At 33.8% G+C, this 11433-nt stretch overlaps 1 protein-coding gene across 1 annotated transcript; it reads right to left on the reverse strand.

Moving 5' to 3' along the window:
• Window positions 1-1493: 1493 nt before the first annotated feature.
• On the reverse strand, window positions 1494-11433 carry LOC121381873 (U1 small nuclear ribonucleoprotein A-like). The gene is made up of 7 exons (XM_041511259.1): window positions 11263-11433; window positions 6245-6329; window positions 5691-5863; window positions 4494-4633; window positions 4129-4199; window positions 3248-3377; window positions 1494-2179 (listed from the first exon to the last, which is right to left on the reverse strand). Exons 2-7 carry the CDS (start codon window positions 6306-6308, stop codon window positions 2020-2022), a joined length of 738 nt encoding a protein of 245 aa, XP_041367193.1. The 5' UTR covers window positions 6309-6329; window positions 11263-11433; the 3' UTR covers window positions 1494-2019.

Raw genomic sequence — 11433 nt, forward strand, 5'->3', positions numbered from 1 at the left:
GAAATGCATTTTTTGCATTTTTTCACAAGACGCGCTGTCGAGAAAAAACCGTTAAGCAAGCGAGATCCAATCTATTTTTAGAGGGGATATTTCCATTTCAATGTCACAGACGTTGGTGTATCACGTGGCCGTTATCATTTTGGTTCGGTTTGTTTTCTCGTGCACGGTTCGAGCAATCAACATCCGATTTGTTGTTCATTTGTGAGATTTTTCTTCACAGTTCGTGAACATTTTCAATAACAATAAAGTTCAGACAAGTAAGTGTCTCAATACAAAACGTTACAAACCCTTAAAACCAATAATTTTGCTAAGTCTTACAATATCTGGAGAGGGGATACCAGGACAGAACAGTTGGAACATGTCCAGGTTAGGTGAAACGAACGCACCCCAAGTCTGTGAAATTTGTCGTGACGTAGGCATTGTTGTGCTTCGAGCGACATCTACCGGTGACATCAGAATACTAACTTTCAAAATTATTTCAAGCAATTGGGACATGGGGATTCCCATGGTATTTATCGATATAAAACCTGCTTTTTCACTCCATTTGATAAAAACGTGATCTAAGTGTTACAAGTTTGTAGATTAACCAAATTATAATTTATTTTCGCTGGATGCAACTAGGGTGTGCGGCTTTAAAAGATATAATTAAGACAGAGCCCAAATACCTGAGATTTAGTTTTGTAAGGTTATTACCCGTTATTTGGCCAAGTTGTAGGTTTTCCCCATGTGACGGCTCATATTTTGTTTGTCAAACACATGTAAACCCTTTTAATCACACTTAAACATTGTTACTTTTGTGGTAATCTTAACAATGTATTTATATGGTGGATTATAGCACTTGCATGAAAGGATATTTTTTTAAGTTTTTTTTTTTTTCACGTCTGCTAGGACACGTGGATGCAGTATGGTGTGTCCCATTCTTTATTAGTGTTAGAGAGCCGGGTCCTCGAGATCCACGATTCATTGCGTTAAAGGTTAGTAATGTATACCAGCCTTAACACCCTCAACTCAATATGAAGGATGCAAAAACTGCACTTCCTCTTGAACATCGATTTTAGAGTAGTACAATTTGTGTTAATTTTCCAAGATTTTTCAAAAATGGTAGTCTTACTACTTGTGATCCAGGGTTTAAACTGGACCTTCGTAATTATTAGCAGTTTGGTTTGAAATTCTGTAGCCGAATTCAAATTTCCATATATTAGCCCAACATCTTGGGACAAATAAATGACAAAATAATCAGGTACGATTTTTAAAAGCTTTACTTTTACTTTTCTAAGTTGTCAAACAAGTTTCCAAATTATCAAGCACATTTAAACTTTCAAAATTAAATAGTCTTCACAGACTGTCATACTTTTTCTAATCTTTGCCAATACAAACTAGAGGTTTCACAACTCCAGGATGCAAATACTACTTAACAGGTGATAATGGGTAATTTTCATCCACATTCCAGACATCGATCTACTATATTATAGGAAACAAAAACAAACAAAATATGATGAAAAAATAATTTATTGAAGTCTATGAAAATGAATGTGAGTACCTTGCATCAGCACTGTGTGCAATGTTGACATCTGCACTGGTACAATACCAGACAGGCCAACGTATGTGCAATGCCGAGCAAAGGATGGGTGGCCATTGTGCAATGCCACAACAATAAACTGCTGCCACTGTCAAATTGTCCTACCTTATGACACAAACCTTACATAAGAGTGTCTCAATCTTCCATTAAAACTGCAGTCTCCTCTCCATACTTCAAAGCGAGGTGATGGCCATCTGCTCAAGACTATTTCTTCCTCTATTAATAAATGTTCAGTGCAACAACCACTAGTGCACATCAGATGCAGTTGTACTCCACTTATAGAAAATTAATTCAGCATATTCCATGCGAAAATGTCATGTCACAGATCTTTGTTATGTTGCAAGGACAACCTTCAATATAAACATTGTTAAAAGTTGGAAAGGTACTATTAACTCATGAATTACATGGAGTTCATGGTTAAAAACAATTCTATCCATTACTCATTTCTTAGCAAATGAGATTTTCATTGCATTTGACGGTGTGATTTTGAACCCTTGAAGTGCCTCTTTTGCTGCGCCAGCTTGGCTGTCTATCTCAAATTCTACAAATGCGATGTCATGGCGACCAGGTACCAAGCGGACTTCTTTAAATCCTGGGAATCTACAAAGAAAATAAAGTTTTGTTATTAAGGGATCAAAATCTTTCTGGCAATATAAACATAGCATTCACTGGTACATAATCTAAATACCAACACAAGTATGTTAAATATCATTGGTAAGTCAAGACAATCGATTATTTATAAATAAATTTTAAAATCAAACAAGTTTACAGGAAGCATTAAATTTAAAATAAGCTCTTTAAATAAACAAATTAATATTTTCTACAAATTCTTTAACACAAAAAAGGATAATCTATTCTAAAATACATATGCATGTATTAATGCGAATGTTTGTATCATATGGGTTTCCTGTATCAATATGTATCATAATATATTATTTACTGATTTCAAGGCATATAACAAAATAAAGATTACATGATACAAAATTGAAGTTTATCAATTAAAATTAGGAAATATATAGATCACTTCGGTGTACTAAAGCTGATTTAACAATCGTAAGCCCATCTTTGAACAGTTAAGAAAAACAGTCAATCTAAAAAGATCAGGTTTTCTGACGGAGAACTTGAAATATGGAAATAAATGAGGGTATTGCTACAGGAAGAGTATCAAAATATCATTACATATTATTTATCCTTTGAATCATAATATATCAGTATACCAATAATATTACACCACCCTTATTTATCACCAAGAGGTACCAAGCAACTACCCAAAGCTAGCATTCCTCACAGGCTTCTCAAAAATACCCAGCTGGCAACCGACTAAATCATACATATTGATTACGATGTAAGCAGTATTTAACATAACCGCAAATGATATTCTGGGCCCATTTCACAAAAGATTGCAAGGCTAGTTTTGCATGTAAATGTAAATCACTACTAAACCACAATTTCTTATTACTATTATAGTTCACTAAATATAGTTTGAAGAACACACATTGCATTTTCTTTTGTCCTTAAAATACTCCAGCTACCGTAATGACCGTAATTTTCTGTGTGAAATAGATGCCAAACACGTGTAAATGCACAGCCAGTATAACTGCTAGTAGCAGACGTAAACTTACAATATTTAGTGAAATAGGACCCCTGAGTATCTGAAAGTCAACTTACTGATTGAAGAGCATAGACAACATCATTTCATTGGTTTCTTCTGGCAGGTTGGTGATGAAGAGGATCTGGTTTGGAGGTTGTTCGGGAATGGCAGTTGGGGCTGGAGCTGTTACTACTGGTGTCGAGGCCACTGAAATAAACACAAGCTCAATATGCTTATTAAATGCACTCATATATTACTATCCAGTAAAAATGTCCAAATACTTTAGTAAATTTAACAGATGTCTGTGTATAAAAAAAAAAAATTCCCTCCTTCAAAATGGTGATAAAATACTTTTTTCACACAGCATGCACAATTAAAAAAAAATGACCTACTTAATATACAGCATTGTTTTGGTAAAAACTTGACAAAGACATGACTATATGGCAACACCTAGATTTGGTTACCCTTTAAAAATGCCCTCTTAACAGTTGTACTGTGGCAGGGAATAATTTTTTTAAAACAAAATGTTCCCTGCATGATACCAGAGATGCCAACCCTAGTTAGAGTGTCTTATGAATCCAGGCCTTCAAAAATAGGAATCCCTCCACCCAAAATAGGAATGTTATCAGTGATGGCTCAGGAGCGAGTTTTTCAACATTTTGGTAAAGTCATGTTCAAGGCCATAAGCAATAGGCTAAAGTATTATAGAGAACAAGGCAGGAAACCAATCTACAACGGTGAAGAGGGGGAAAAGTTCCATTTCTCCGGTGTTAAAAACATTTGTGCCTTCCAAAATACGATCAGACACCAAATACGCGAAATTACTATTTTCTTTCTAAAAATCAAAATTTCAAACAAGACAATCGTAATAGTGTAATCTATTTTAAATTCATAATGTTTCAGCTAAATTCGTAATGTTTGGCATGTCTGTGATATTGTATTGACCTGACCGTCATACCTGGTGCGGCAGGCTGTGGCTGGTGAGGTGCGGGCTGGACAGGTGGGGCACGAGCGGTCGGAGGAGCAGATCTGAAAACACAAAGCATGTTTGTTAAAATACATCTCATCAAACGCCCTCTTTGTATAAACCAGCACATAATAATTACCCATTAAATAAAAGTGATAATCGCTAATTGCAGAAGGCATAAGGCATTTAATACCCATTTAAGAATAAAAACCGAAGTGATTTTCAGAGTGCCAAAACTTTACCATATTTTATTAACCATTTAAATATGGAAATTGTATAAATTTGGAAATAAAAGCTATATGCTGTTCTACAAACTTAAGACCTCAAACCTAATATATATGTATATTATTATTTACTTTGTAGGTTTCGCCTGTTGTGCTTGTCCTTTCTTCTTTTTGCGTGGCTCATCATCTTCTCGTTTGCGCTTCGGCTCTTCAACATAGGTTCCCTTCATCTTTGAGATTATATGAGAATCCTTTTTTGAAAACTGAATTCTCTGGAAGAAAAAACAATTCAAATTGTAACAATAAAACCACATACTATTCTGAGATTCATCCAGATGTTCTGCGGTACTAAATACAGGCCCATATTCCTGAAAGTAGCACTAAAAAGTCCCAATTTTATGTGTAAATTTTGTTTTATTGTCTTTTCTAATAAAATAAATTAGCAATGATATGTTGTATAATACAAGTTAACATAAATTAACACTTAACATAGTAATAATGTCTGTTCTAATAAAATAATTTCAACTGATTAATTGCATCATACAAATTCTCACCATGGGTTTGTCATAGAATGGAAATGCACCATACAAGTCAACCCAAATTCTAACCATGGGTTGGTCATAGAATGGAAATGCACCATACAAGTCAACCCAAATTCTCACCATGGGTTTGTCATAGAATGGAAATGCACCATACAAGTCAACCCAAATTCTAACCATGGGTTGGTCATAGAATGGAAATGCACCATATACAAGTTAACACAAATTCTCACCATGGGTTTGTCATAGAATGGAAATGCACCATACAAGTCAACCCAAATTCTAACCATGGGTTTGTCATAGAATGGAAATGCACCATACAAGTCAACCCAAATTCTCACCATGGGTTTGTCATAGAATGGAAATGCACCATACAAGTCAACCCAAATTCTAACCATGGGTTGGTCATAGAATGGAAATGCACCATACAAGTTAACACAAATTCTCACTATGGGTTTGTCATAGAATGGAAATGCATCATAAAGTTAACAAATTCTCACCATGGGTTTGTCATAGAATGGAAATGCACCATACAAGTTAACAAATTCTCACCATGGGTTTGTCATAGAATGGAAAATGCATCATAAAGTTAACCCAAATTTTCACCATGGTTTGTCATAGAATGGAAATGCTTCATACAAGTCAATGGAAATGCATCATACAAGTCAACCAAAATTCTCACCATGGGTTTGTCATAGAATGGAAATGCACCATACAAGTCAGCCCAAATTCTCACCATGGGTTTGTCATAAAATGGAAATGCACCATACAAGTTAACACACTCTCTCACCATGGGTTTGTCATAGAATGGAAATCCCTGCATCGATCGCATGGCACTGGCCGCACTATTCACGTCTTTGAAGATGACGAAAGCCTGGCCTCTCATCTTTAGTGTCTTCAGTGCAACAATATCAAGAATTTGTCCAAATTGAGAAAATATAGCATATAAAGATTTCTTCAACTCTGCAAGGAGAAAAATCAACATTAACAAGCAATCAGATATGACTTGTATTTATTATAGTGCTTGGTTGATACTTCAAGATGGGGTTTTTATATTATTATTTTAGATTCACGAGTCTAACTTTAACATCTTAAGTTGGAGTACTAATGATTTTGTTTGTCATGTTTGTCCCTAAATTTCCCCAAAATTATTTAAACCATGGAAATCACCAAAACAATGTGAATGAACTCCCATTCACCTGCTTTGCTTTATTCGGTCTTAGTTGTAAACAAATATTAATAATATTACCCACACAACTGACTAGCTCATTACAAGAACAAACCCATCAAAACAACTCCTGGTGATGTCCATGCTAGACTGCACAATGAATTAAAATTGCATACCATCCTTTTTAATTTTTTCATTCAAGTTGTTAATATATACTGTATGGTTTGGTGCTGCAGACATGGTGATCTAGTGTTTGTCAGCCTGTAAAAAAAGAAAAAAAAGAAAAAGGAAAAAAAAAGAATTTAATAAACTGCAGTCATCTTCTTTTTAATCACAAAATATCAAAACACAAGCAAATTTTGTATAACTATTTTGTATTCTTTCTTGGTACTGATCTGAGTATTTTTTATTGGGTGGAGGGCGGGGGCAACAAAGGTATCACATGGGGCAAGTTGGTACTAAGGTTAAAAGACAAATTCCAGACTATCACTTTTGCTTTATACACAATACAAGCCATTGCAGGGGTTCTAGATTTTTTTTAATCCACTAGCCATGGGATCAGTGATTTAAAAAATGTACAAGCCATGATTAAAAATTCACAAGCCATACTTTACTTTAAGTTAATACAATTTTAATAAACAATAGTTAGTTAATCAGATATATGTCATCCTATAGAGCTTTAAAACACTAACATTTGGGGGTAGGGTGGGGCAGGATATTCATATTTACAAAATAAGACTTAACTGCAACATCTGACAAATGTTTTTCACTACCCGTTTGGCATAGCAATAGTAGTTATTTACTAGCCCAACATAGAATATCACTAGCCATGGGAGTAGGGCTACCATAATCTAGAAGCCCTGGTTTAAGTCAATTACAAGTTCAACATAGGTTTTGACCAATTTGGTCGAAACTTTTAATGAGGAATTATTTCTGTTCGACTTGTGAAAAATACTAAAAAAGGCACACATCAAATTTGGTATGTATCTTGTTCAACTCTCTGGTCTCCTCGTGGCGAGCAAGGGGTAATAGTAACGTTTAACGTACTGGCAAACAGAGAGAGAAATGTGTTTTATTTTCCTCCAACAAGGGCACATAACAATAACTGTGCATATTAAAGAAAACCCATACAGTCGGACTTTTTTTCTTTAATTCAAAGTGAAGATCGTTTCAAAGTAAGTATTTCATGGTCTCCATAAGCTCGTAATAGATAACAATACTCTATTAGGGTGGGAAAACATGATGGTAGTCGTTATTTTGACCTCAATTTCGTTCTTAGCAAAATTGCTTGGAACGGCCATGACTGCTACAGGCATAATGCCTTTGCCAGATTAACATTGACATGCAGTCAACGTTAATCTTGATGGAACTACGATAGAAGCCACATCCAGTGTCGGTCTTACACTGGTTATGCTCGGCAATGAGTAGTTCATCAAGATAAACGTCTCCGGCACGATATTTATTATTGTGATGTTTATTGCTGTGCCGTAACGTTTATCCATTGGATCGAATTTTCCATTTGCAATCACGATTTAATAAAATCAGGCATATTTTAATAAATTTTAGACAAAAATATTAAGTACAATACCTTTGGTAACCTTTCCAGGATTAGATGTTTGAAGATGACATATTTAAACATTTGAAAGCTATTTTTATCCTGGCACATCGAAAATGCGGAATGAAAATTTTGGGGAACAAGAATTATTCGTATCAAGCATTTTACGTACACCCAATAAAAAGAAATATTGCGGAACTGAATGGAATTGATTATTTATTTCGTTATTTTTGTTTCTATATAATATGTGCTTTGTGTGGGTTGCATTATATGCATTGTTAATAATAATATCACATTAAAGTTTTGGGGTGTATTATTCTTTATTATTATTATTAAAAAAATAATGATTGTTAGTAGGCCTACAGGTCATCCTTCATTTATTTACTTTTTTAAAAATTATTATTTCCTTTAGTATTTTTTTTTTAAATATTATTATTACAGGCCATTGCTTATGTGTTTCAAAGGTGTGGGTTTTTTTTTGTTTTTTAGCTATAATTACTGGTTATTAGTTATTTTAGGGGTTTTATTCAGTTAAAAAAAAAAAAAAATGAATATAAATTTCTTACAATTAATATGCACAGCCCCCAAGCCCACAACCTAAAAAAATCATTGATTATAATAGTTTCATTAATCTTTCATAATATTTATATTAATCTTTTATAGCAAGTTCTGGGGAAAGGTGAATAGACACACAAAGAATGGGGAAACAGACAATTTGAAAGTTAAACTGGCTGTTGAAAATATTTTATACATGTAAATCTAACATGTTATAATGATTGTCAACTCCATGTAATTTATTCCTTGAAACATATTCATGTAACTACTTTCAAAACTTGTACTATAAGTCACATGTAGTTACATTTCAAATCTACACAGCAATGTACTTAAAGTACTGAAAAAGTATGTTCAATTACATAATTATCAAGAATTAATTCTCAAATGCTAACCATAACATTTAGAAATTACCATAAGTGTATGAACAGGTTAACTGTAAACTTACCTGAAGTGATCCTGGTACCAACAAAAGAACAGGAATGATACACATCCATCCCACTACTTGCATGTTATTGTCAAGTGCACACCAGTGTGCAGACAGGTACAAACAAGGCAGTCATCACAAGCAGCAGTTGTCATCAAGTCACAGATATGCATTAATTACAAAACATGTTCATATGGTTGCGAGGCAATCCTCAACAACACATTTAATGTTCAAACGGTTAAGTAGGAATCAAAATACACATCGGTTTAGCCAATGTGCAGACGGGTACAAGGCAGTCATAAGTGCGACTTGGTGACAACTGCTGCTTGAGACAACTGCCTCGTACCAATGTGTGTTAAACACGGGTAAGCACACTAAATTACGAATAATGCACATTAACAAGAAAACAAGAAACAAGCAAATGCGTGATATCTTGCCACCCCGTTTCATCCCTCTATGTCCGTCTCCCCCAAACCCCCTCTGTGTTGTGTGTATATAAGTGTCTGTGTGTGTGTGCAACAGAAACATTTATAAATGAAAAAAAAACGTTTTATTTAGTTAATAATTAAAATTTATTATCATTATTATTAAATCAATAATTTATTTATTATGTTATTTATTTATTATAATTACTAACATTCAGTAATTTATTATTATATTATTATTTATTAAGTATTAGTTATTTTTTTATTATAATATTTATTATTTAATTGTTATTATCTATTAATTAATTTAAAAAAAATATTATTCATTAATTAAGTGTATTTATTTATTTATTTATTATTATTATTATTAAACGTGATATTTCATTAGATATCGTGGAAGAAACTCGTGAACCAGAGACGAATAATAAAAATAATCCAATTCCGCCAACAGTTTTCAATCACATTTTAAATATGCTCACAATGGCCGGCGGGAATATTCGAGATTTTGTTTGTAACTAAAAATTGGATTAATGCAGGAATACTATTTGGACAAACTGTCTATTTATGCGTAAAACGTGACTCGGGAAGTTTTCTTAATACAGTAAGTGTTTATATTTATTGGTACATCTCATATTTCGCCACGAAATAATTAATTCCATGGTTGTATCGATTCCGCCTGAAATCTGGGCGGAAACTGCACGCTTGCTTTTGCTGTTAAAGTTGTAAACATCGGGTCCAATAAATGTCAAAATGTTAAAAAACGGACTGTAGATGTTTACCTTGGTTAGCATGAACCAACAGGAACGACAACTCGTGACGGCATGAATTGCGTCTGCGCAAAAACTGGCTCCAGATTTGTCTCATTTAATGGGTACAAACTCCGTCTGAAAGCTCTTTTCTGATAGGTTCTGACACGGGAAACATAGCCAATGAGAAAAGTTAATACATTAATCTGCTAGAACATTCTATTTTCACTTAATTATGCACGCATTTGCCTAAAAATAATTCAGTGTGAAAAGTTTGCTTCAGGTAAAAATGTAGTTAGGAGAGGTGTTCTACATCGTGGTTTGGTAATATGAAAAACCATCCATACCTTTATTAGTGTAAATCAGAAAAAATACAAAAAATGGGCGTAAAATTATTGATTTTGGAAGTTTAACAACCCAATGTGACTATTTCCGAGCGCTCACGGAAATCAACAGAAATTTCCGATCGACGTCACCAGCAAAAGTATTTCATGAAAACAAAAAACAAAAAATAATTTTCAGACACTGGTGGGTGAATATGAACATGACTATTCTCATTACTGACCCTAGTTGTGGACACGTTACTGTGCCAAAACTCCCGTAATATCCATAGCAGAGACAGTACAGGAGTTTTTGCGGAGTTACGTGCCCACAACTATACATACCAGTTAATTTTTCACATGCATTCTATAATCATAATGCACTAACCTCAAGATGGAGGAACCAAAGATAAGTACTCTGTTTCGCTGAAAATTGTGACTTTTTGCTTGCATATATCGTTGTAAAACGATACTTAAAACCATTTTAATTCTGCTTTATATTATTTGTTTCCATTTTCAATCAGATTAGAGGTCATATTACATGTAAAAAACAAAATAATCACCAGTTATTTGGATGATTGCCCTGTTACATTCATTATACAGGTTTTTGGACAGAAAATGAAAACAAATATTTAAAGGTCCGTCAACCGGCCGTATACAAAAATTAGTTAAAAATTTATTTTTCACTCTCTTTCATTAAAACAAAAACCATTCATCTTCTAAAACCCATACTATTATGTATGCAAACAATGTTTCCCATTTGAATTTAAAAAAAAAATCATTGGTTCATGCTACCTTGGTGAACTAGGCAATGAGTAAACGGCAAGAGTTCCAAACGTTCCAGCATTCAGTTCATTCAGGCTTTAGCGATAGTATTAGCATGCATGCTGGAATGTTTGGAACTCTTTCCGTACATCAATGGTTGTCCAGTGGACAAGTAAAATGTTAATGCAATTTCATTTTGAGCAAAAATAGTCTTTGCACTTCAATATAACACATTTGAGAAGTGAAAACATTACTGGACAAGTAGATTTTGCCAAATGAAAAATTCTGCTTATTTCTATCGCTATCGAAACGACCCGGTTTATGGTGCGAATCGACTCGGGACGAAACGACCTGATATACTACTAGTTAATAAATTTAACAAATATAAATGTTTATCACATTACCTGTTATAAGCAATTAAAATGGCTAACAATAATAAATGTTGTGTTTATGTAAAATCCAAAAATGTTTTGCTAAAATAAATTGCAACCAAATTTCACGTAGATTATCGTGGATTCTTTTGAGACAAATTCATATTTCGTTGAAACCACGTTTAATGGACGCCAAAAAACACG

Source organism: Gigantopelta aegis, chromosome 9 (genome assembly GCF_016097555.1).
Source record: "Gigantopelta aegis isolate Gae_Host chromosome 9, Gae_host_genome, whole genome shotgun sequence".
NCBI classification, from domain to species: domain Eukaryota; kingdom Metazoa; phylum Mollusca; class Gastropoda; order Neomphalida; family Peltospiridae; genus Gigantopelta; species Gigantopelta aegis.

Bases quoted from the DNA above. Each gene is read 5' to 3' on its own strand.
- LOC121381873 (XM_041511259.1), bottom strand. From the start codon at position 6,308: ATGTCTGCAGCACCAAACCATACAGTATATATTAACAACTTGAATGAA. The intron at 4,634-5,690 runs GTGAGAGAGTGT...TTTTTCTTCCAG, and splicing joins CATTCTATGACAAACCCATG to AGAATTCAGTTTTCAAAAAA. The intron at 3,378-4,128 runs GTATGACGGTCA...TGTTTATTTCAG, and splicing joins GCCACAGCCTGCCGCACCAG to TGGCCTCGACACCAGTAGTA.